This window comes from Bos indicus, chromosome 11 (genome assembly GCF_029378745.1).
Source record: "Bos indicus isolate NIAB-ARS_2022 breed Sahiwal x Tharparkar chromosome 11, NIAB-ARS_B.indTharparkar_mat_pri_1.0, whole genome shotgun sequence".
NCBI lineage: Eukaryota > Metazoa > Chordata > Mammalia > Artiodactyla > Bovidae > Bos > Bos indicus.
The window spans coordinates 74261578-74289004 of record NC_091770.1 but is presented as its reverse complement, the minus strand read 5'-3'; the positions used below and the strand labels follow the sequence as shown (position 1 = coordinate 74289004).

At 38.8% G+C, this 27427-nt stretch overlaps 1 protein-coding gene across 9 annotated transcripts in view; it reads left to right on the top strand.

Moving 5' to 3' along the window:
- The window catches only part of NCOA1 (nuclear receptor coactivator 1), a 219629-nt gene extending 193046 nt beyond the window's left edge, over positions 1–26583 (top strand). For 6 of the 9 annotated variants that reach the window (XM_070799032.1, XM_070799034.1, XM_070799028.1 and 3 more), the window contains 4 exons: positions 9439–9613; positions 15220–15403; positions 20302–20391; positions 24208–26583. In XM_070799032.1, coding sequence (XP_070655133.1) covers positions 9439–9613; positions 15220–15403; positions 20302–20391; positions 24208–24378 — 620 coding nt within the window. In that variant the 3' untranslated portion in view covers positions 24379–26583. Of the gene's footprint in view, positions 1–9438; positions 9614–15219; positions 15404–20301; positions 20392–24065; positions 24123–24207 lie in introns of all 9 variants that reach the window. The other 3 variants (XM_070799037.1, XM_070799036.1, XM_070799035.1) reach the window with 3 other exon arrangements.
- The last annotated feature ends 844 nt before the right edge of the window (positions 26584–27427 follow it).

Genomic DNA, 27427 nt, shown 5'->3' with positions numbered 1-27427 from the left:
TGGATGGAGGAGCCTGGTGGGCTGCAACCCATGGGGTTGCAAAGAGTTGGACACGACTGAGCGACTTCACTTTGACTTTTCACTTTCATGCATTGGAGAAGGCAATGGCAACCCACTCCAATGTTCTTGCCTGGAGAATCCCAGGGACGGGGGAGCCTGGTGGGCTGCCGTCTGTGGGGTCGCACAGAGTCGGACACGACTGAAGTGACTTAGCAACTTAGCAAATGTCCTTCAGCAAGTGAGTGGATGAAGAGGGTGTGGTATGTGTATACAGTGGAATACTACTTGGCCATAAGGGATACAATGAAATGTTGCCATTTGCAACATGGATGGACTTGGGGGATATTTTGCTAAGTGAAATAAGTCAAATAGAAAAAGACAAATATTGTGTGATACGTCAGTTACATGTGGAATCTAAAAAAATAAATTAGTGAATATAAAAAGAACAACAATGACAGAACCAGATACACATGTAGAAACCATTAGTGGTTACCAGGGGGAAGAGGGAAGGAGGAAGGGGCAAGTTAGGGGCAAGGCAAAAGCTTCTATGTATAAAATAAGCTACAAAGATATTTTGTATATCACAGGGAATTTAGTCAATATTTTATCATGATTATAAATATATAACCTTTTAAAATTGTGAATCCTGTGTTGTATACCTGAAACATATAGTATTATACAACTATGCTTCAATTAAAAATTAACTAATTAAAAAAAACAGTAGTTCTGTAAATTTTCAGTTATGATCTTTAATGCTTCATCTCTGGAAAGCCAAGAAAGGAGGACTTCTATCCTGCTCCTGTTTCTTTTTTTAAAAAATATTTATTTGGCTGCACTGGGTCTTAGTTACAGCATGCAGGATCTAGTTCCCTAACCAGGGATCAAACTCAGGCCCCCTGAAGTGGGCGTACAGAGTCTAAGCTGCTGGGCCACCAGGGAAGTCCCCTGCTCCTATTTCTTGACAAAGCCACCTGAAAAGGTGGTGATCCAAAACCCCTTTTCCTTTGAAGCTGACATGATTTCCCTCAGGGTTGTGGATCGCATCTTTGATCTCTTGCTAATTCTACATAGAACACAGTGATCGAGATGAGTGGGTGGAACTTCCTTCTTCTCCAGGCAGTGTAACCAGATGTGTTACTACCCATTGTAAGTGCTCTATCTGGTACCAGGAGTTTTCTTCCAGTCCAACTTTTGATTGACAAAAAATGCTTTTCACAAAAGTAAGATTTAAAACAAAAATAAAGTTAGTATTTGTACTATAAACAAACCCCAGAAGCTAGGTACAGTGGAGAGAGTAACAGTTTCATCCAGTTGCATTTTGAAATGAAATGGCAGAGCTTTCAGGTTTTTCATGGGAAAAACAAAAGCACAGAGAAAATTTTTTTTATTTTTCTGAAGAGCATAAAAACATTTAAAGGTGCAATATTTTAAATATTTTCTATTGCTCTTAAGTTATAAACTTGCTCTAAGGTGATTAGCTAGCTGGTAGAAAGCTTCAAGACCAGGTTTTATGTTGGTACAAGTTCAGGTTCTGGAAAAATTTTAATCCTTTCAAATCAAGCCTTCTCCAAAAACAGGAAAACAAAAACCACCACGTTTTTCTAAATAAAGTTTTATTAGAACACAGCCATGCTCATTAGTTTACATATTGTCTGTAGCTGACTTCACACATTAGAGTTAAGTAGTTCTTACAGAAATGTTATGACCTGCAAAACTGAAAATCTTAACTATCTGAGCCCTTTGCAGAAAAAGTTTGCTGATCCCTGTCTTAATCAATGATAGTAAAACCAAAGGATGAATAAATTAATTTTGCTTTAGTCCTTTGTCTTGGCATTTTTCAACTTAATGTTTGTTATTGTTGTTTAGTTGCTGAGTCATGCCTGACTCTTTTGCGACCCCATGAATTGTAGCCTGCCAGGCTCCTCTGTCCATGGGATTTCCCAGGCAAGAATGGGTTGCCGTTTCCTTCTCCAGGGAATCTTCCTGACCCAGGGACAAACCCATGTCTCCTGCATTGACAGGCAGATTCTTTACAACTGAGCCGCAAGGGAATCCTACAGCTTAATATAGGCCCAAAGTAAATGAAGGAACGTAGGTAATAATAATGACAGAGCATGCTTTCTTTTATTCCTGAAAACAGAAAATTTTTCTAGACTATTGTGCCATAAGGATGAGTGCATAAGAACAGGATTAGAAATTTAAAATTTATTATCTACTGTGGTAATATCCAAAGAAAATAGGGAAATTTAAAAAGAAACTTTTGTACCTATTTCATGGATTCTTTAGAGCCAATCCAGAGCCCCCTTTTCTGTGAACTATAGTAAACGTGCTACTTGCGCTCACTCCTGAGTGACCTCATCTACTCCTGTGGCTTCAGTGAGTCCTTTATGCCAATGACTCTCTGTCTATCTCTAAACCAAATCACTCAGCTCATGTGTACTGCTGCCTGCTGGACAGACATTCTTGAATTTTCCACCAGAACCCAAACTTGACCAGATTCATCAGCTCCATTTCCCCTTCCCTCATGTCTCCATGTTCCACCTTAACAAACCCCTCAAGTTTCAAGAAAGAATACATACCTTGCTCTCTCTCCTAGACTTTTGTGTATCCTCTGTCTAAAATGTCCTTTCCTCACCTGGCTCACTCCTGTTCCTCCCTCCCCTCAGAGGTATCTCCTCTAGGAAACCCTCCCTGACACTCCCAATCATAAGCATTCACCACCCTGTCTTATAGCCACTTGTTTATCAGCTGCCTTTCTTTTTAAACAGCTCACACTTCCTTGAGTGAGCTAAGTGTGACCTTTGAAATCTTGGTTTCTCAGGTGCTTAGCACAGTGGTCTGGTGGGGAAAGCAGATGCTCAATGAGTCTTTCAAGGGAAAAATAAATCCTAATTCTAGTTGCTGCTGCCAGATGGCTGTGGTGCTGTTTACGCTCCAGCAGGGAGACTTAACATAATCAAAGATAGAACTGTAGAATTTTTAAACTAGAAGGAACAAGATGTCTGGTCTAAGAAATCCAGGGTCCAGTGTAGTGACAGAACTGGGACCAGAACTCTACCCCTCCAAGTTTATTATTCACTGGGCTGATTCTTTCTACTAAAACTAGGTCATCTGATAAAGAAAACATGGGCAGTTAGAATGTGAAATGAGACCAGAAAAAAAAAATGTCAAAAAGCTTGCTAATGTACTTACAGTCTTATTTATTGTTTATCTTTGATCCCACAGAATAATATTCACAATATGTTAAGCATCTCTCCCCTTACATATATATTTTTCCTGAAAGAAATTCTTTTATCATAAATAAAATTTAAAATGCGTTAGGAACAGATAAATATTTTTTAAGGATCATAACTAGAACAGTTAAAATTTTAAATGTAGAATTAATCAGACAGTCGATATAAAAATGAAGATGATGGGTGTGGAAAACCCACCCACTAGAGTCATAAATGAAAATAATGATTTCTGTATATATTCTAAGTCAAGAATTACTTACCAGAGATTAAATTATATAGAGAGGAAGCAACAAGGAAAATATATGTAGCTTTAGTTATATAAATTTTACCAAGAAGACAAGTAGCTAAACATTTAGTGAAAGAAAAAATTCAGAAAGTCCGAAGTTGACTAAACTTTCACAGAAAATTTAAAATACTTTTTAAAAATTGTAGCCTATAAAAAGCAACAGTGAATAAAGTAACTGCATCTCTGGCCAGATTAACCAGAGACAAGTCTTTGTATTAAAAATGACAGAACACAAAATATTATACAGGAACCTGTACTTATGTTTACAAGGAGACGTTTAAGGGCATAGAAACATACTTATGGTATAATGATAAGGGAAAGAAGCAGTCCACAAAGTTATGCAAGACTTCATAGAGGAAGATTTGAATGAATTATACTAAATTATGGGTAATCACATTATGATATTCTTTTTTTTTCCTGCACCTTTATAACTTTCTCTACCTCAGTAGTATTTAACTATGAAATATTTGGTCAGGAAAAAAAAAAGCACAAAGTGCTAATGTAACAGAAAACATCTGAATAAGCTCTTTTTTTCTTTTTTAAATTGTTGTCAGCTTCCACTTTTGGTCATGGAGTAATAGGGACGAAATTTACTCTTCCCTCTGAAACAAACCAAAAATTGAACAACAGTTGTAGAAATTGTCCAGGCTGTGCTCTAGGAAGGGGAGATCCAACAGAAGCCAGTGGTTTCCCATAGTTGAGGTAGTGGCACTTAGAGTCTGGGAAAGCCAAGGCAGCTAGAGTAAAACGGTACCACAGAGAAGAGAACCACAAAGAGAGAGAACCACGGGGATGTACAGAAGGTCCTGCTCAGGTCTTAAGTTGAGAACTGATCAGTGTTTGTGTGTGCCTGTACACAAATCAAGGCCAAGGAAAACCACCCAGAAAGAACTGAAGGAACATCTTCAGAGTTCACACAGGGCCAGTTCCCCTTTCCACCAACCAGAATAGAAAACCTCAAAATTCATGAGTGTCAAGTAAAATACTCAGAAATGTTTGTACCTCAGAAGCAGGGCAGAATAAGCACCAGACTAAACTTTGCTCTTGTCGCTTTAGGCCCAGTACCCAAAAGAATTAAAACTGTTACCATGTAACCTACTCATGACCCAGACAAAGGTCAAAAATAAGTTTAAAGGATTTTTTAAAATCTAGCACCTAACAGGGTAAACCCTAGAAGCTGATTTTTTTTTTTTTTAATTATCAGATGTGCAAAGATACAGGAAAATAAAACCAATAATAAGAAGAAAAATCAGTCATCAAAACCAACCCAGAAATTACACGGGTGACAGAATGAAAAGTTATAACTTATGCATTCTGTATGTTAATGAATCTAGAGGAAGTCTTAAATGTGTTAACTAAAGGTATGAAACATAAATAAAACCAAAATCAAACTTCTGGAGATAAAAACTACAGTGTGTGAGATGAAAAATATACTGGACAGGATAAGCAGCAGATTAGACTTTGTAAAAGAAAAAGTTAGTGAACTTGAAGATACAACAATGGAAAACTATACATAGTGAAATCGAGAGGAAAAAAATTGAAAAGATAATATATTTGCTCCAAATTGATCTTATAATTACACTCTCCTTATCTGAATATCAGCATGCTTTTTTGAGAAACTGACAAGCTTCTGCTAAAATTTATATGGAAATGTAAAGGACCTAGAGTAGCCAAGACAGTTTTGCAAATTCAGAACAAAGTTGGATGACTACCAGTTTCAAAGTTATTATAAAGATACAACAATCAAGACAGTGTAGTATTAGAATGAGTATAGACATACAGATCAAAAGAAAAAGAGGGCTGCAGAGGATGAGATGGTTAGATCACATCACCAACTCAATGGACATGAATTTGAGCACATTTCAGGAGTTAGTGAAGGACATGCAGTCCCATGGGGTCACAAAGAGCTACACATGACTTAGCGACTGAACAACAAGAAACATATAGATTACTATAACAGAATAAAAAGTCCAGTTATAAACCTTTACTTTTATGGTCAGTTGATTTTCAACAGTTATATCAATGGCTGCTAATAAGCACTCTTCTGAATAAAAAGGAACAAACTACTGATTGATGCCACAGAATGGTTGAACCTCAGAAACATTAATACTGAGTGAAAGATGCCAGATACAAAAGACCTCAGGTATATGAATGGTTTCCAATGAAAGGCAAATCTGTAGGGACAGAAAGCAGATCAATAGTTGCCTGAGGTTAGAGGTGGGTATGGGCATTCACCACAGACAAGCACAGGGAAATTTAAGATGTGGTAAAAATATCTAAGCTGGATGGTGGTGATGGTTGTACAACTCTAATTTTACTAAAACTCATTGACTTAATTCAATAGGTGAATTGGATGCTATATAGATTGTGTGTGTGTGTGCTTAGTCAGTCAATCATGTCCGACTCTTTGCAACCCCATGGACTGTAACCTCCCAGGCTCCTCTGTCCATGGAGATTCTCTAGGCAAGAATACTAGAATGGGTTGCCATGCCCTCCTCCAGGGGATCTTCCCAACCCAGGGATCGAGCCCAGGTCTCCCACATTGCAGGTGGATTCTTTACCAACTGAGCCACCAGGGAGGCCCAATAAGACTGGAGTGGGTAGCCTATCCCTTCTCCAGGGGATCATCCCAACCCAGGAATTGAACCAGGGTCTCCTGCCTTTCAGGCAGATTCTTTACTAGCTGAGCTACCAGGGAAGCCCGCTAAATAGATTCAGTTCAGTTCAGTTCAGTTCAGTCGCTCAGTCGTGTCCGACTCTTTGCGACCCCATGAATCGCAGCACACCAGGCCTCCCTGTCCATCACCAACTCCCGAAGTTCACTCAGACTCACGTCCATTGAGTCAGTGATGCCATCCAGCCATCTCATCCTCTGTCGTCCCCTGCTCCTCCTGCCCCCAATCCCTCCCAGCATCAGAGTCTTTTCCAATGAGTCAACTCTTCGCATGAGGTGGCCAAAGTACTGGAGTTTCAGCTTTAGCATCATTCCTTCCGAAGAAATCCTAGGGCTGATCTCCTTCAAAATGGACTGGTTGGATCTCCTTGCAGTCCAAGGGACTATAGATCACGTCTCGGTAAAGCTTGGGGAAAAACAAAAAGAGGGAAGGGAAGAAGAGCCCATAAAGACAACTGAGGAGAAGAAGATAACAAAACTTTCTCACTTTTCATTTCATACATGGGTTTTTCTTACCTTTTTTCCTCTTCAACTTATTTTTTAAGCTTTAAAAAAATTTTTTTATTGATATATAATTGACATCAGTTCAGTTCAGTCATTCAGTCATGTCCAACTTTTTGCGACTCCATGAATCGCAGCATGCCAGGCCTCCCTGTCCATCACCAACTCCTGGAGTTCACCTAGACTCACATCCATCAAGTCAGTGATGCCATCCAGCCATCTCATCCTCTGTCGTCCCCTTCTCCTCCTGCCCCCAATCCCTCCCAGCATCAGAGTCTTTTCCAATGAGTCAACTCTTCGCATGAGGTGGCCAAAGTACTGGAGTTTCAGCTTTAGCATCATTCCTTCCAAAGAAATCCCAGGGCTGATCTCTTCAGAATGGACTGGTTGGATCTCCTTGCAGTCCAAGGGACTCTCAAGAGTCTTCTCCAACACCACAGTTCAAAAGTATCAATTCTTTGGCTCTCAGCCTTCTTCACAGTCCAACTCTCACATCCATACGTGACCACAGGAAAAACCATAGCCTTGACTAGACGAACCTTTGTTGGCAAAGTAATGTCTCTGCTTTATGAATATGCTATCTAGGTTGGTCATAACTTTCCTTCCAAGGAGTAAGCGTCTTTTAATTTCATGGCTGCAGTCACCATCTGCAGTGTTTTTGGAGCCCCCCAAAATAAAGTCTGACACTGTATCCACTGTTTCCCCATCTATTTCCCATGAAGTGATGGGACCAGATGCCATGATCTTCATTTTCTGAATGTTGAGCTTTAAGCCAACTTTTTCACTCTCCTCTTTCACTTTCATCAAGAAGCTTTTTAGTTCCTCTTCACTTTGTGCTATAATGGTGGTGTCATCTGCATATCTGAGGTTATTGATATTTCTCCCGGCAATCTTGATTCCAGCTTGTGTTTCTTCCAGTCCAGCATTTCTCATGATGTACTCTGCATATAAATTAAATAAGCAGGGTGACAATATACAGCCTTGACGTACTCCTTTTCCTATTTGGAACCAGTCCGTTGTTCCATATCCAGTTCTAACTGTTGCTTCCTGAGCTGCATACAGATTTCTCAAGAGGCAGATCAGGTGGTCTGGTATTCCCATCTCTTTCAGAATTTTCCACAGTTTATTGTGATCCACACAGTCAAAGGCTTTGGCATAGTCAATAAAGCAGAAATAGATGTTTTTCTGGAACTCTCGTGCTTTTTCCATGATCCAGCGGACATTGGCAATTTGATCTCTGGTTCCTCCGCCTTTTCTAAAACCAGCTTGAACGTCAGGAAGTTCACGGTTCACATATTGCTGAAGCCTGGCTTGGAGAATTTTGAGCATTACTTTACTAGCATGTGAGATGAGTGCAATTCTGCGGTAGTTTGAGCATTCTTTGGCATTGCCTTTCTTTGGGATTGGAATGAAAACTGACCTTTTCCAGTCCTGTGGCCACTGCTGAGTTTTCCAAATTTGCTGGCATGTTGAGTACAGCACTTTCACAGCATCGTCTTTCAGGATTGGAAATAGCTCCACTGGAATTCTATCACCTCCACTAGCTTTGTTCGTAGTGATGCTTTCTAAGGCCCACTTGACTTCACATTCCAGGATGTCTGGCTCTAGGTCAGTGATCACACCATCATGATTATCTGGGTCATGAGATCTTTTTTGTACAGTTCTTCTGTGTATTCTTGCCATCTCTTCTTAATATCTTCTGCTTCTGTTAGGTCCATACCATTTCTGTCCTTTATTGAGCCCATCTTTGCATGAAATGTTCCCTTGGTATCTCTAATTTTCTTGAAGAGATCTCTAGTCTTTTCCATTCTGTTGTTTTCCTCTATTTCTTTGCATTGATCGCTGAGGAAGGCTTTCTTATTTCTTCTTGCTGTTCTTTAGAACTCTGCATTCAGATGCTTGTATCTTTCCTTTTCTCCTTTGCTTTTCGCTTCTCTTCTTTTCACAGCTATTTGTAAGGCCTCCCCAGACAGCCATTTTGCTTGTTTGCGTTTCTTTTCCATGGGGATGGTCTTGATCCCTGTCTCCTGTACAATGTCACGAACCTCATATTGGTTTCAGGTGTACATAATGATTTGATATTTATGTGTGTTGCAAAATGATCACCACAGTAAGTCCAGTTAACATCCATTACTGTACATAGTTACAAATTTTTTTCTCATGATGAAAACTTCAAAGATCCACTCTCTAGCTACTTTCAGATATACATTACAGTATTATTAACTATAGTCAGTATGCTATACATTACATCCCCAGGACTTAGTCATTTTTTCTTCCAGTTCGAGATATAAGTGACATAGAACACTGTATGAGTTTAAGGTGTACAGCATAATGATTTGACTTACATATGTCATGAAATGTTTATCAAAATTTAGTGAACATCTGTCATAGCCTTTCTACTTATTTTTTATTACAAAAGAAATCTTTTATGTGTGCTCAGATTTGTTTTTGATACTTAAAATTTCATGTAGTCAGAAAAGAACAGAAAAGAAAATCATGTGTAATCATGGTACCCAGATCAATATCTTAGTGAATGGAAATGTTCTTCCAAATCTCTTTTACATGTTTATTTATCTGTTTATACTAACATTTCCTGTTTTGTTTTTGAGAGACTGAAATCTTTTCCTTACTCTGTTGAACAGGCTGTTTCTACCTATGTTATGACAGATCCTTCTGGATTGTTGTTTTATGGTGTTGATAAATGTATAGTGTATTCACATAAATTAATTTGTGTCAATTTGTAGGAATGGTTCCCCAAGGTGAGGCCAACTTTGCTCCATCTCTAAGCCCTGGGAGCTCCATGGTGCCGATGCCAATCCCTCCTCCTCAGAGCTCTCTGCTCCAGCAGACTCCGCCCACTTCTGGCTACCAGTCACCAGACATGAAGGCCTGGCAGCAAGGAGCAATGGGAAACAACAAGTAAGGGGGCAGCTTTTGTATATGAGCATCCCGATACTCCACAGCACGTAAGAACAGACACGCCTTCAGAATCCAAGTAGGAGATTATTAGCTTCTATCCATTTGCAGATTCAAAGAACTGAATTTTATGTTGCCAAATAGCGTCTTTTAAGTCCTTTAAGTTTAAAGTCAATTTTAAAGCAAATAAGTCTGTTTTTAATACAGAAAGGTACTGTAGTGGCCCCAGACTTTTTTGTCCCATTCCCCAGTGCATCTAAAGAATACGCTCAACTCCTATGAGTAACAGAGCTTCCCTGGGACAGAGGTAGGAATGAGTACTTTTTAAAAAATCAGTCTTTATAAAAACACTTAAAAATCTAAAGCAAGAATGGCAAAATGTTAGAGTTCACTAGAGCTGAATAGTGGGCATGTGAGTTTCACTCTTGGTATGTTTGAAGAATTTCATAGCAACAGCAAAGGTTTTAAGTCTTCTAAGGTCATTCTGCCTTATCTGGCTTTTTGAATCTCTAGGTTTGCAGTGGCCTCATTTTACCCATTTACTTAGAATTATCTTACTAAAGTCATTTTCCTCGCAAATTGTGGCTGCTAAACTTTTCACACATCACTTGAGTTTTATAAGGGTTTTAATTTGGGTGTGTCTTGGTTCTAAATGACAGGGAAGCTGTTTGATCTGACAACATAATAAGTAAGGTAATTAATGTTGAAAACTTAAGACCATATTCTCTCAAAGTTCATTGAAAGGTGAGAGAGGAAACTTCCTGTTAGAGAACTATGTAGCTCTCCTTGAGGACTGGTGTCAGCTAGGTAGAAATAGAACTGTCTGTGTGATATGCAAGAACTTAGTCTCCTAGTGTGTTCTAATCCCAGCTTCTTGAACTCACTTTAGGTTCCATGGCCCATCATTATAATTACTCCCTAACAGGCATTCTCAGCCCTCTTGCCCAGCTCTCCCTCCGTTGCAGTTATAAATGTTCCCTAACGGAATCTAACTAAATGCTTGCTCCATACGTATGCCTGATCATTTACATGTGCTGTTAGGGGGAAAAAAACGCACTAATGGTGACAGATCTGCTCACCTTTGCAGTTAAATTCCTTCCTCTCTTTCCGTTCCTTATTGAATCTGTCAGGCTTTCATCCAAATCATTCCACCAAAAGCATTCTTATCAAAGTCTTTACTGTCCTTTACAGTGCCAAATGCAGTGAGCATTGATAGCACTTGACATACTTGAGCACTTACTCTTTCTTGAAGCTCCTTCTTCATTTGGTTTGTGGAACAGCTTTCTCTCTTGAGAAAGGTGTCTCTCCTCCTAACTCTCAGTCTCTTCTGCTGGGTCTTCCTCACCTCTCGGACCTCTGCTTTAGGGCCTCAGCTCATTCTAGGACCTCTTCCTCATATCTACTTCCTCCCTTGATTATATATTCCAATCTTACTGATAATACATGCCTATCTCTATGTTTATGATTCCCAGATTTAGGTCTCTAGCCCAGATTTCTGTCCTAAACACCATACCATATATACAGCAGCCTAATGGATAGCTCCACTTAGAAGTCTAATAGGCATCTCAAACTTAACATGACAATAACTAAAGTAATATTCTTCCCCAAACCTGCTGGACTCATACTTTTTCACATCTCAGTAAACAGTTCCATTCTTCCAGTTATTCAGAAGAAAACCTTTTTTCTTTCTCTCACATCCCACATCCATCAGCAAATCACATCAGCTTCTTAGCAGCTTCCACTCTTTACCTGTCCCACTTGTACACTTTAGCGCAAGCCAGCATCATCCTTTTTCTGGACCACTGCAGTGACCTCCTGTCTTCTTGCTTCCACCCTTGCTCCACTACAGTTTCGTCTGCACATTGTGATGCTTTTAAAACATGAGGCAAGATATCAGTCCTTTACTCAAACATGCCAGCTTATTCAGAACACAGTATAGGGCCTGTGACACCCTGCATAATCTTGCTCCTGGGTACCTCTCTGACCTCATCTGTATTCTCATCACTCACTCTGCTGTAGTGGCTTCTATTTATTCTTCTGTTCCTCAGATGTGCCAAGTACATTGCATACTCAGGCCTTTGCATTTTTAAATCCCTCTGCTGGAATCCTCTTCTCTCAGTAGCCACATGGTTTTCTCTCTCATGCCTCAAGTCTCACCTTATTAGACACAGATATTGAATGTCACCATTTTAGACTTCCCTTACCATCATCTCTAAACGCCATTTCCCACTCTTTGGTCCCTCCATTTCCTTCTTTATATCTTTATTATGCTTAACATCTGACATATTGTGTGTTAGTCTCCTTATGGTATGTCTCCTCCAACTGAAATACAAACCTCAGAAGAGCAAGGACTTTGTTTCTGTTTACTTCTGTATGCGCATCCTTTAAGACACATGAGCACTTCATGTACATCTATTGAAGAAATGAGTGCAGAGATTCCCTGTTCCTCAGTCATATTTTGGGTTCACATTCAAATATAGACTTGAGTTTTTGTTGTACTTTAGCTGTTTCTGTGAACTTTGGCTTTCTCAAATCATTTGAGAAAGAAAATAGTTATCACTAACTTTTCAAACATTCATACTTGCTTATTTAGTTCATGTACAAAAGCTTATTAGTCAACACAGGCAGCATATAGTTTGTGATCCCTCACTGTCTCTTTTGCACAGTGCAAGATACCACAAGAAATTGGGGAAAACAGCCCTTGTTGTCGATTTACCTAGAGTGTAGTTAGTGACAGGAGTAGGTCAGAGAGAAATAAAACATGAAACAAAAACTCACTAAGCAGAATGATGTGATACAGTTTGGAGACAGTATAACTCACGTGAGTCTTTTTGTTTATCTCTTTGGTGGCAAGAGAAACAAAGGGCTAAACAAACCTACTTGTCCAGGCACTAGGACAGCGTTTCTGTGTAACTCTAGTCTCAAAGGAGAGTCTCAGGCCTTATTAGCATTTTAAAGGCAAAGGCCTGTGCTTTAACCCTTTGTTTCTCAGACTTATTTGACCGGGAACTCCTCCCTGTTTGTTAATACCTCTAATATCTGACACTTGCTTTAGGCTGACTTTGTCATCTCTCCCCTCACTGCCCTCCCCCACCTCCCCACGATTTGGGGGTTACCAAATACCTGGTGCTAGCTTAAGGAAACTGTGGTAACTGCCATGAGGCCAGTCAGGGGTTAGGTGCGGGGAGGGGTCCTCCACGCATTGGGCCTAAGGTGCCAGTGAACCCCACAGTCCATTCGAGGCCATGGAACAGTGATTAATGCTGCGAAAGGGCTTGGTCTTCTTTCTATGAGGGAAGAACCCAAAATGGAACTATTGGCAGGCTTAGTTTGAAAGAACTTAAGCTAATATATAGTCCCAAATAGAAATTTGAAAAGAAATTAAATCCTAAACCTTTTTCACTAAGTATGACATCATTGCAGTCCTTGAAGCTTCTGCATGCATTAACTTACATAGCTCTGCGCCTCTACAGTGGTGATTTATGTATCAGTTGACAAATGAGCACTGTCTAAGGCAGAAATGTTCTCATTAGAAAATGGGCAGTAGACTAATAGGTTTTCTTTTCTCACCTTTAGTTGTGGGGACACTGACAAGCATACACACTGCAGACACTAATGGTCCACAGATGTATTATTGACCATTTCCTAGGCATATAATTTTCTTCGTGCATTTGTGTTTTATAATTACTTAGGGAAAATTCACTTCTTTTCTTTAGACATGATGAATAGGCTGTTCCTCAGCCTGTGAATTTCAGTATGATTACCTTAATTTACCGGAAGCTATAAATGTCAGTACATCCTGCTTTCCTCCAAAGAGCTAGCAAGGAATAGAAAAGCCATTGATGGAATCAATAATTTTTGAAATCATATTCTTTAAAATTAACATTAAAATAGGTAGAACTTTACCAGCAGCTTATTGTTTAAAAATTGATAGATAATCATAAAATATTTGGTGTTTTGTAGAACTTAGCAAAGACACAAAGACACACATAAAAAAGAAAATTCATATTATTTTCCTTTAGATGTGTTTATCTGTATCACTATATCATTCAGATATAAATTTTCAAATTCTACTTACTTGGAGTTTATTCCATACTCTTCTACTAACAGAAACTGGTTTAACATTGAGATCATTGGTGTAACAATGGTCTAGACATTGGGTGGTGAAGAAGGAAGTCTGTAAAACAGGCACTCTGAAAACCATAATTATTGCCCTTGTATCTTGCTTCCTAGAAAAGACATGAAGCTATCTTCAGATCTGAGAAGACCATTGAAGTCTTCAAAAGCATTTTGTTTTCCAAATAAAAATATCTGGTTATACACTTCTGATTTCCTCTTAGTTTATAGCATATTGAAAGAGGCCAGAAGCTGAAACCTTAAGAAGTGACAATAAGCAGTAGGACACTGAATAAAGGCTTTCGAATTTTAATGTGCATTTTTGACTCGATGGACATGGGTTTGGGTGGACTCCAGGAGTTGGTGATGGACAGGGAGGCCTGGCGTGCTGCGGTTCATGGGGTCGCAAAGATTTGGACACGACTGAGCGACTGAACTGAAGTTGTTAGAAGTGCTTTTCCATACCTACCCCCAGAAAATATGACTCACTAGGGTGGGATAAGGTCTGAGAGTCTCAATTTTCAATAAAGACCAGGGAATTCTCTTGGAGATGGTCTCTGGACTACACTTCAAAAAACATTGGTGTAGATGCAATGAGTATGTGTCAAGTGGCTTCAGTCACGTCCAACTCTTTGCAACCCTATGGACTGTAGCCTGCCAGGCTCCTCTGTCCATGGGATTCTCAGGCAAGAATACCGGAATAGTTTGCCGTGGCCTTCTCCAGGGAATCTTCCTGACCCAGGGATCAAACCCTCGTCTCTATGTCTCCTGCATTGACAAGCCCTTTACCACTGGCATCACCTGGGAAGCCCCATGAATACAAAAAGCAATCTGAACTTTATCAGTTGACAGCACTAATAACCCATGTCCTTAGTTATTCATTCATGAGATATTTACTGAGTGCCTGCTGCTATGTATCACTTGTTAACTAGAGACAAGGAATAAATGAAACAAAATACCATCACTCCCCTCAAGTTTTAAGTCTAAGGATATATACCCAATCACAGTATAAGAATGTTACCTTTGAATCATTCATTCCTTTGTTAATTTATTCCGTGAATATTTATTGAAGATTGATACATATGCAAGGGACTTTGCTTGAAAAAGATATTCTCTGTTTAAGAAGATAATATAATAAATTTTAGAATGATTTTGATGATTAAATTGGTAAACTGCAGTTATCTGCAAGATTTACTTAAGTGGAAAACTTTCTTGGTTATTCAGATAATTGAAGCTTAACAACTCTGATACTGGGCCAGATAATTGTAACAAAATGAGGTCTTTTTAGTTATTAAACCCTTTGGATAGAGTTCAGAGTGCACCTGAATGGTTCTTAGTTTTTATATATTGTAATAATATAAAGTCTTACATATAAGTTAAGAATGTAAAATATTTTCTTTGGAATCCTATATCTGATAATTTAAGGAGTCCAGTCATATTATCCCCATATTCATGATCAGTGGATGTAATTGAGATTCTTTTTGAGTTAACAGTGTATTCAGTCAAGCTATACAGAACCAGCCCACGCCTGCACAGCCAGGAGTGTACAACAATATGAGCATCACCGTGTCCATGGCAGGTGGAAACACAAATGTTCAGAACATGAACCCAATGATGGGCCAGATGCAGATGAGCTCTTTGCAGATGCCAGGAATGAGCACTGTGTGCCCTGAGCAGGTAAGTGGCACAACTGGCACACTTGCTACCCACACACACACCCAGCTCTATATCACACCGTATTACAATTCATTATTCCAAAGAAAATCAGGTATGTTCATACTTGCCCAAAGTAACCAAACTTCTTTTTCTTTCCCTATCTTTTGATAATTACTGTTTATTAAGATAATTTTGACAGATCATGTAAAATTTAAGTCTCATGAGATTTTATTGTTTTAGATTTATTATAAAATAATACATGTATAATACATTGATTGGAACATACCCTTTCTATTCTGAACATATTTTCTTCATTTTTGCCTTTCAATTCAACAAACTCAGTACTTACTATATACAAAGTTAGCTCTGTGGGAGACAGTATTAACAAGTTAGGAAGGTACAACCTGAGCAAAAGGTTAGTTGAATAATAGGACGAAACAGTTCTGTAGGAGATATATTTCTTTCAGATGAGGGGTATATACAATTAACCACAGAAGGTTTAAAAGAAAAAGGGTCTGATTAGGAAACTCTTCATGGAAAATTTTCCTAAAGGAAGAAATAGAAAAGAATATTCAAGATGAAAAATCTATGAATGTTAAGGGGATATTTATATTCTATTTAGAGCAGAATTTATGTAGTAAACTTTTTAGGAGGTGTTGCAGGCCATCTAAATGTCCAGTTAATCTTGGAGCCTCCTAAAGATTTTTAAGGAATGAATGATTAAATTCAAAGTGATATTTAAGATTTTGGGGTAATTCTCTGTAATTACTATTCTGTCAGCAACCACAAAGTAAGACTGTGTGTCTGTGCTGTAGCCATATAGCCATAATTTATAGCAAGTCATAAAAACATGTAAACACTAATTACTTTTTCTTTAGAATTCCTTTTGGATTTTTATTTTTTTAAAGAAAGTTCCCATTGTCCAGAGAAATTAGCAGGAAAAAAAAAAAACCAACAACCTAGTGATGTTATAACAGAATATAAGAACTAAATAGTATTGTTTCTTGTCCATGTTATTATGTTGTTGTTTTTCAGCTATTAGAATTATTCATTGTCTCTCGTATATTAAGACAAAGTAATAAAAAAATATAATGAATTAGGTAAAAGAATATTACATTTAAAATGTATTCCTTATATAGTTGCATCTTGCTTTTTTAGTCAGTTTGACAATCTCTGCCTTTTACCTAGAGTAGCTAGATCATTTATATTTAATGTGATTATTGATGTTGATATTGAAGATTTAAATCTCTCATCTTATTTTCTTTCTCCCATCTTGTCTTTTTAGTGTAATGCCTTTGTTGCTTTATTAGCTATAAATAATTCCTGTTGTTTTAGTGGTTGCTTTAGGGTTTATAGTATACATCTTTGTCACCATCTGCCTTCAAATGCAATTGTATCACCTCGTACAAATACAAAAATCTCACAACAGTTTATTTCCATTTCTCCCTTCCTATGCTATTGTTGTCATACCTATCATATCTGTCATGTCAGAACATTACCATATATATGTTATATACCCTACAATATGTTGTTAGTACATTTTTACTGAAAAACTTTTAAACAATTATATTTTTTAAGGTTTAAGTAGGTAATTTTTATATTTCCTCATGTAGTTATTTCCAGTGTTCTTCATTCCTTGCTGTAGATCCAAATTTCCATCTGGTATCATTTTCCTTCCACCAGAAGATCTTCATTTAACATTTTTTATAGTACAGGTCTGCTGATGGTGAATTATTTCAGTTTTCATGTGTCTGAAAAGATGTTGTTTCACCTTCATCTTTGAAAATTCTTTTCCCTGAATTCTGGGTTGGTAGTTTTCAATACTTTATAAAGACATTGCTCCACTGTATTTCTGATGAGGTATCTGCTATCACTTTTATTTTTGTTCCTTTGGACATGATTGATGTTTTTCCCTCTCTAGCTACTTCTAAGAGTTACTCTCTTTATCACTGGTTTTAGATAATTTGATTATGATATGCCTTAGTGTGATTTTATTCATAGTTCTATGCTTGGGTTGGGGTTCGGTAATCTTCTTGATTCACAGGTATATACTTTTCATCAAATCTGGAAAAGTATTGGCCATTATTTCTTCAGCTATTTTTTTTCTGTCACCAGCCCCCTCCTCTCCTTCAGAGACTAATTACACATATTGTAGGCCATCTGAAGTTACACCACAGCTCACTGATTCTCTGGATTTGGAGATTTTAAGGGAATATGAGACCAGTCATTTTTTTCCTATGTGTTTCATTTTGGGTAATTTGTATTGCTATAATGTTAGATTCACTATTTTTTTCTTTTGTAATAGCTGGTCTGTCAGTTTTATCTAGTGTATTTTTTATCTCAGATGTTGCTGTTTTCATCTCTAGAAGTTCACTTCAGGTCAGATCAGATCAGATCAGTCGCTCAGTCGTGTCCGACTCTTTGTGACCCCATGAATCGCAGCACGCCAGGCCTCCCTGTCCAACACCAACTCGAGGAGTCCACTGAGACTCACGTCCATCGAGTCAGTGATGCCATCCAGCCATCTCATCCTCTGTTGTCCCCTTCTCCTCTTGCCCCCAATCCCTCCCAGCATCAGAGTCTTTTCCAATGAGTCAACTCTTCGCATGAGGTGGCCAAAGTACTGGAGTTTCAGCTTTAGCATCATTCCTTCCGAAGAAATCCCAGGGCTGATCTCCTTCAGAATGGACTGGTTGGATCTCCTTGCAGTCCAAGGGACTCTCAAGAGTCTTCTCCAACACCACAGTTCAAAAGCATCAATTCTTCGGCACTTAGAACCCCTTTTATATCTTCCATATCTCTAACATGTTCAGTCTTTCTGCTGTTTTCTTGAATATATGGAATATGGTTATTATAACTGTTAATAGTCTTGCTTGTCACTTCTAGCATCTGCATTATTTGGGAGTTGGTTTCAGCTGACTGATTTTTTTCGCTAAATTGTGGATCATTTTCTTGCTACTTTCTTTTTTTTTTTCCATTATGGTTTATCACAGTTTATTTAATATAATTTCCTGTGCTATACAGTAAGACCTTGTTTATCCATCCTATGTATAATAATTTGTATCTGCTAATCCCAAACTCCCAGTCCTTCTCTCCCCTACCCCCTCACCCCCTTAGCAAGCACAAATCTATTCTCTACCAATTTGTGTTCCCACCAACAGTGCAAGAGGGTTCTCTTTTCTGTGCACACCCTCTTCAGCTTTTCTTATTTGTAGACTTCCTAATGATGGCCATTCTGACTAGTGTGAGGTGGTACTTCATTGTAGTTGTTTTTTTTGTTTGTTTGTTTTTTGGGGGGTTTTGGCTGTGGTATGTGGCATGCAGGTCTTAGTTCCCTGATCCGGGATCAAACTTGTGCCCTCTGCAGTGGAAGAACAGAGTCTTAACCACTGGACTGCCAGGGAAGTCCCCTCATTGTAGTTTTGATTTGCATTTTTCTAATCATCAGCATCGATGAACATCTCTTCATGTAACTGTTGGCCATCTGTATGTCTTCTTTGGAGAAATGTCTGTTTAAGTCTTCTGCCCATTTTTTTTTTTGCCAGTTTGCTTTTTGTTATTGACTTGTATAAGCTGTTTGTATATTTTGGAAATTAAGCCTTTGTCAGTTACATCATTTGCAGACATTTTTCTTCCAGTCCCTAGGTTGTCTTTTAATTTTGTTTATAGTTTCCTTTACTGTACAAAAACTTATAATTTGATTAACTCCTGTTTGTTTATTTTTGCTTTTATTTCTATTGTCTTGGAAGACTAACCTAAGAAAACATTGGTATGATTATGTCAGAGTCTGCTACTTTGCACACCTGGTAATTTTTTATTGGATGCCAGACATGCAAATTTTACCTTGTTTATGTTCCTATAAATATTGAGGTTTGTTTTGGGAAATGGTTAAATTACCTGGAAATAAACTGTTTGAATTTTTTTCAGGTCTTGCTTTTTTGTTTAGCAGAACTAGAACAATATTTAGTATAGGGCTAATTTTACCCTACCACTGCAGCAAAACCATTCTAGTACACTACCTGATACTACCTGAATTATGATGTTTTTCACTCTGGCTGATCCTCTGGGATCAGGACCTATTCCCAACTCTGTGTGATCTTTGAGAATTATTCCATGTACATCTTTTCAGATGAATCTTTCCTCTGCTTTGGGTAGTTCCCTAAGATCCATTAATTGTTAGTGGATCCATTAATCAACTGATCAGTACTAAGCTGCAGACTTGCAGGGACTCTCTGCAGATTTTGGGGTTTCCTCTCTGTGTACTCTCTCATCTGATATTCTGCTCTATGAATTCTAGCCATATCCTTTCATCTCAGTGAGACTGCCCGGCATTGTCTGGTTCCTTGTCCTCATACTGTCCTCAAATTCTCTTTAGGCAGTAGGCGGGGGTCATGGTAGGACTCACCTCAATTGTTTCCCAGTCCTTAGGAACAACTTTCCTTCATTGCCTTTGTCCACGGTCTTGAATGTGTCCGTTTCATACATTTTGGTTCAGGCAGAGGATAAATCTGATCCCTGTTACTGAATCTTGCCTGGCAGTAGAAGTGTTTTGCTAATTAACTTCTGTGAGTGTTGAATTAACTTATTAAAGTTACCATATATAAGAATATAAAGAAGAGTATACAACTAGAAGAATTTTCATACACTGAACACACCTTCATAACTGTCACCTAGATCAAGAAACAGCACATTACCAGCAGCACCCCAGAAGTTCTCCCCTTACACACTCTCTTACGTCTCTCTCTGCTCCTACGAAGGGAACTACTGTCCTGGCTTCTGACAGCATAGTAAATTGCTAAGCTTGTTATTCCTGCTCTCTTCCCATTACTTTTCTGTCAGTGAGATTGTTCCTCATTGAGGAATTTGGTCTTCAGCTTAAACAACTAGCTTGTAATTTGGTCTTATACTTCCTTTAATAGATAAATGATCCAGCACTGAGACACACAGGCCTCTACTGCAACCAGCTCTCATCCACTGACCTTCTCAAAACAGAAGCAGATGGAACCCAGGTCAGTAAGACAATCCTAAGCCCAGAGCTGTCAAATTTTATCTAGATACACAGGAAACTTTGTATAGCATGTATAGCATCATGGTTGAGAGCATGACCTGGAGAGTCAGAGCTGGGTGTGAGTCCTGGCTCTGCTCTTAGCCATGTCATCCTGGGCGTGTTAGGGGACTTTGCTGAGTTGCTGTGTAACCAGCAGAACTAACCTGCTCATAGGATTATGAGAGGGTTAAATGAGTTGCGCTTTCAGAATGTTTAATCAATATTAAATGTCAGGATAAGGGATCACAAATGGTGACCACTAATTGCTATTTGTAAGTAAACACAGTGCTAAAACTTGTGTGTAATCAAAATACCTCAGGAGAGCTCAATAAATTCAGACAAAACGGAATGCATGTTGTGTACTCTGCCTCTTTTTAGAAGTTTGTTTCAGAACAATACAAATAACAGGGGTGGCCACGTTCCTATATTAACATAAATTAAGATTTTAAAAAAGTATATAGGCCTTATGCGAAGGTAGAGGAAACATGAACAAAGAAACATGAGACATGTTTGCTCTTTAGGTGAACTGTGGTAAGACGTGAGGAAAGAAAGCTTATGATTTGCCAGGCATTGTGTTAGGCACTGTGTGCTTCTCCTCATGTAAGCATCACTATAACTCTATGAAGGAGTCAGTTTCCCTTTTTTCTCACATAGATGAAGAAACAGAACCTGAGGAGATTTGACTATGTAATTCACAGAAAAGAAAGTGGCAGAACTGAGGTTCAAACCCAGGTCTTTCCAACACCAAAGTTCATGCTCTTTCTGCCATACCACTTAGGGCCTGATAAAACATACAGACATATGCACATGAATTGTTATATAACCAAAAAAGGCAAATGCAAATTGATTACAAGTAACAAGACCCATAAACATGCAAAGAAAGGAGACATTGTGGCGATGGTCAGAAGAGCATTTATATGGGAGATGGGACTGAACTGGGCCTTGAAGGACAGTTAGCAGGGCAAGTGAGTAGAAAGGTATTGTGGGTTTTGGAGGCTGGGGAAGGAGGTGAGCTTGAAAGTCCAGGGGATTGGAAGTTAGAGGGCACAGAGACAGGGAAACAGTAATATCAGCATAGTCCTGGGAACCTACCCAATGAGAATAAAGGGTTTGTAATAAGAATTCATCGGAACTAAAAGTGGGAAAGTAGGTTGGGGCAAATTTCCAAGGGCCTTGAATGCTAAACTCTAAGGGATTCAAATTCAGTCCTGCGAGTGGAGCATCATTCCTGAAGGGGAACAGTGATGAAAGACCTAGTTTAGGCTTCATCTTAAGGGGGAGATGGGGAAGAGGAAGAGCACTGGGCAACCAGCTCTGAAAGAGGAAAACCAGTTAGGGAACTGTGTTCATAGTTGGAGCCTCAGTGGAATCTGAGTCCTGTGTGCTATGTAAAGAGAGGCTTTTGTGCTGGGGGAATTGAGGTCTTCATTCACTAGAAGTTTTTTAAAAGTCTCATACTTACAAAGACATACACTGGGGTAACTCAACAAATTACTTAAAACAACTGAGTTTCAAAATTCCTAAGTCCTGGGACAGTATTTGAATTGAAGTAGAAACTGCATCAGAAGATCTTACAGAGGCTGGGACTCAGCTCTCACATTACCTCTCTCACCTGGCAAATCATAAGCTTTGTTTTCGTATTGCTTTGCCTGTCTGTGAAGGTATAGCAGTATCAGAAGTCCTTTGAGATCTGGTCTGAGGCACCATGATTAAGCAATAATTCAAAAAGGCTGAAATATGTACTTTTGGGAGTTTGGTTTAATCTTTTCAATTTTTAAAAGTTCTAAATAGGTGATCTTTTTTAATATAGCATTCTTTTTAAAGGAGCAGAATTTTCTCACGTTTGTTTTATCATGCCTTTATCAACAATTTTTTTGAGTTTAGAGGCACAAACACCTTATGTATTTCATATGTTGAAACATATAAACAAAATTCTGTGTTATTTTTTTTTAAATCAGCCATTGCCTAAATGCACTGTAGTTTGTGTTTATGTTAAGTCTCAGTAGCAAAATCTTTCTGTAGTGGCTCATCATGAAATCTCTATTTGCTCTAAGCACTTGCCAGACGAAAGCTGGGGAGTGAGTTAGATAGAAGTATAAAGATAGTTGTACAGAAAAGGAGAAAAGAAAGAAAAAGGAGAGAAGGACTAGGGGAGGATTCAAGGCTCTCTGCATTCAGAGAGCTGGGATGGAGAAAATGAGAGAACAGGAACACAGGGGAATTGTTAACACAGAGAGAGATGAAGGCCAAGGTTGGAGCTCTAGAGGGAAAAGAGTAGGAATGAGAAATTACAGAGAACAAAGGTGGGTGGAGGGCACAGGGGCAGCTACAGAACAGACTCAGACAGAGAGCTGGTGTATGTTAGGTACACACGGAAGAGCCCCAAAAAAGATGAAAGCCAAATGGGAGCCTATGGGAACAAGAAGCAAAGTTTGGGAAATGGGGAGAGAGGAGGACAAGGAGAGAAATGACACTAATGTACATAGAGATTTAATTCATCAGACACAAAAACACTCGGCCCAGGAACCATCAGCGTTATCCCAGAGAGTGGAGTAGAGGTGAAAGTGAATCAAGTGAATCGTGAGGAGAAAACATCAGGCATTGGACTGATGAAGAAATTGGATAGTCGCGAGATTGGACAGTTGGCCTGTTAAGGTTGATGGAAAGCAGCTTTTATTCAATTAGGATAGAAAAGTTTTCAGAAATGCTGAGTATGATTGGCATGAATTTAGTGGTGAAAGACACCCCCAAAAAATCTATCACTAATCTAAAATACTTCCTGAACCTGTTAAACACGCACAAGTTTGCCAACTGCGGAGACAGACAGATGCATTGGGTGCCTTAGGAGGCATCTCCACTGTTGGTCTGGAACATTCACAAGTGTGGTACTGGCCTCATCAGTTCTACAAATGACTTTCTAATAATAAGGCTGGTTGGTAAAGACTAACTCTGGCTTTGTTTTCCTGATAGAAAATGTTAAAACTATGTAACCTTAGACTTTTCAAAGGAATACGTGCATTATTACTGAAAGTATTAAGCTCTTATGGAAAAACTGGAATGAACTTTTTGGCCAACCTGATAGCTAAAGGGAAAATTCACACTGTTCTCAGCTAGTAGTTTAGTGTTATTTTCAGCTCATGCGTTTGGATGGACTGTCTGTCAGGAAAAATAAGTTAAGTATAAAATTGTTCTACTAATATTTTGCTGTAATTCTAAAGGTAATATGTAAAGAAGCTATGTAAAGGTATATTAGATACTACATAAATCCTCTGGACATTAATTTTAATAATACTCATGTCCTGTTACTGAGTTGTGGTGGTTTTTATTTTGCTAATACTGGGTTAAAGCCCTTAATTTTCTAACATCATAAAGATTTTTTTTACCCTCCTAAAGTCATCCATAGAATGCTTTTATAACCAGTTTTCCAAATAATATACCTATTTTTTAAAACCACCACTGGATACCCAGACTGAAACTGGGCTTTTCCCAATCTTGGCAATATTAGCAATGATGCTCATTTTCAGTATTGACGGCAACCCTGTAGGAGGCTTGACCATTCCAATTTTGATTTTATTTTTAAAGTGTGAACTTTCCAGAACCCTGAGCAAAATGAGTGCAGCGATTTTCTTTTTGTAGGACAAGAAGACAGAAGAGTTCTTCTCTGTGGTGACTACAGACTAGAGGAATGCTCTAGTGAGTTTCCACTTCAAGTAGTACCCACTCATAAGCCGGGGGGGCAGACCCTTCTGTCTAAACACATCTTTTATTTGTGTTCCAGCAGGTGCAACAGGTTCAGGTGTTTGCTGACGTCCAGTGTACAGTGAATCTGGTAGGCGGGGACCCTTACCTGAACCAGCCTGGTCCACTGGGAACTCAAAAACCCACGGCAGGACCACAGACCCCCCAGGCCCAGCAGAAGAGCCTCCTTCAGCAGCTACTGACTGAATAACCACTTTTAAAGGAATGTGAAATTTAAATAATAGACCTACAGAGATATACAAATATATTATATATTTTTCTGAGATTTTTGATATCTCAATCTGCAGCCATTCTTCAGGTCCTAGCATTTGGAGCAAAAAAAAAAAAAAAAAAAGAAAAAAAAAAGAAAAAGTTCACTTTTGTTGGGAGATTGAGAGATGTTTTTGTTTCTTTCTTTGTAAAGGCCTTGGATATTGATAAAATAACAAGGCAGAACAGTTGGACAATCTCTCTCTTGAGCCAAATTTAATTATTCTTATTTTTGTAATCAGTCATTGGCTTCTTATCTGGATGAAGACTTTTGGAGGAGAACCAGAAGGACGAGTTCTAAGGGGAAGATGGCAGCTCCAGTTCAGCTGGCTCAGTCCTGACCCTGCCAGGGAAGAAGGGCCCGGTGGGGTTTGGCCTGTGTCCGTCCACCAAAGGCTGTCACACGTCTCTGAATCAACAACCCTCCCCTTCCCAACCAGGCAGCTTGTGTGTACAATCAGCTTCTTCTAGCAACTCTGTATCTGATGGCTTCGAGAGAATATTTTGCCTCCACATATGTACCCCTTCTCCTTTTTTTAAAAGATGGATTTAAACCAAGATGCCTCCAGGAATGAGGACGAAATGAGTATATTCACAGAGGAATCCAAAAAAAATACAATTTTGGGGGAAAATGCAATAATTTTTGATGAGATGGGTGAAGGACAAGAAGTGAGTTATGTCAATTATTGTAGATAAAATTCTCTGATTTAAATCTGGAAGAAAAAAAAGGCAGCCTGTTCTTTCTGCTTTTATTGTATTAACAGCTGAGGTTAGCTAAAGTTATTTAAAATAAAATTAAATTTATGATTCAAGTAGCTTATTTTTCCCTTTAAATCTCACTGTACATATATATGATTTCTTGTAGAAATTGATTTTCTTCTGTTTAATTTTATGGTTTTTATTATCATACTCTTGATTTTTCTAAATTTCTGTGTGTGAAAATATAACATTGATTGAATTGCAGTTACCTTTGGCTAGTAATATTTCATTATTTTAATAACCATGATGCCACGTATGGATTTACTTTGGGTTTCAAATCAAAATGTCACTGCCAGAAAGAGCCGTTCCAGACGAGCCTAGTGCCTCCTGTGCCCCGGCGTGTCCCTGGAATCAGCTGACTTGAGAGTGGTGCAAGGAATTCTCACCAGAAGTGCACAGACCACTTGTACAGAGAAAAAAGTAATACTCAAAGGAAAATCTTCTTTTTTTTTTTTAGATTGACTTTGGGAATTTGAATTCTCATCAGTGCAAATATAAATCTCTCTATCCTGCTCTGAGGCTAATTGGTACCATATCTTCCCTTTGTGTCTTGTCACTCTACCACGTCTTGTCTCATCCTGGCCTCTGAGTCAAGGACCCAGTGAACTGACTTTCTAGTTCTCGAAGTTCCAACTGAAAGGCCAGGAAAGCCTGAGAAAGGGGTTGTGGAAGAAGCGAAGATAGACCCCCCATCCCTCGCCTTTACTGCCCGCCCCGGGCCTGTGAACGATGACAACATCTGACATTGTGCACCAGCTACCTCTGCTTCCATGGCAGAGAAAAGGCCATAAGAACTAACAATGGAAGAGGAGCACAGACTCAGACATCAAGGAAGAAGCCATTTTCCCAGGTCCTCTTTTCTGCATCTCATCACCCTTAGTTATAAATAACATTGAACAGCATCTATTCAGAACCTATACTGAATAAAAAGATTGATGGAAGGGCTCAAGTGGGTAGCAACTATGAAACAGAAATAGGACACTCAGTTACAAACATTCTTTTAGTTTTTCAGAAAAATGCATCCCTGATTTCATTCATTCCCAGCTTGAAAGCCCAGCCATATTACTCTATTCCCTCTCAAACTGTTCTAGGAGGTCATTTCTGTTTTGTTTGTGATACTTAGACGTGCAGACTTCAGGAAGTTCACCTTTAACTTCAGCATTCCAGATGAAGTTTCCTGACTCAGTGCTTTTTGCATAAGGAACTTAAAAAAAAAAAAAAAACGGTAAAGAAAATTGGAGATGCTAACATCCTCCCCCATCCCAACTGCACCTTAAAGTATGCATGTCACCTTCAAGGTTTTATAATTGCACTGTTTGTTTTATGTATGTACAGATTAAAATTATTGCTACATTTGAGGAAAATAAAATTGCTTGCTTCTATGTAATTCCTGTCATTCCACAGGAAATTCACTTTTCCAGCTACTGAATCGATGAGTTGCCTCTTCTTTTACAGGGAGGAAAAGAAGCTTACATCGTGCAGAAATTGTTAAAACCCAAAATGACTAATGATAATTAAAGAATAATAAAAAATGATCCCTGAAGCCAAAGCTCCTCAGAGTCACCCTAATAAGAACCAGCCCCGTGAAATTTGAGAAGGTCCCAGTGATAGGAGGCTGTGAGGAAGTTCTAACTCTGGCCACTTGTCTGGTGATTAAACGCTGTGGTCCTGCTGTTTCTTGACCCAGGAAATCTGGTCCAGGCAGCACTGGCCACGAGATAATCTCCTTCTCACAGTCACTGGTGTTTACAGACAGACATTTATTATTATTACACAGATGTTGAAGCTTACTTGAGGCTCCTTCTTGGCAATGCATTTTATGAAAATCAGGCCCTATTTCTTGTTTGTGTATTTTTAAGGCAACCAGATCTACCAACACTTGGCCACCCGGAGCCAGTGGGGTAAGGAGGGTGAGCATATATGATTTTAGAGGTAAGAGAGGGGATCTGTCACACACATACTTTCACACATAACCACACACGGATTTTGTAGCTGTTGTCTGAAGTCACACTTTTGGGGAAGCAAAGCCTTTTTTCCAAAAGTCAGGATAAGGTTAAAAAAAAAAAAAGGATATTTCTCTTAGATGAAACTGAACATTGATTTAAATTTATCTTAAGGTAGGGGCGGGAAGGCATTAGAAAAGCAAATAGTAACAACTGAGGAAAAAGTGCGGTTGATACAGAAGAATTTCGTCTTGCCTAAGCAGAGTATGGTTTTGCCTCAGGTAGTTT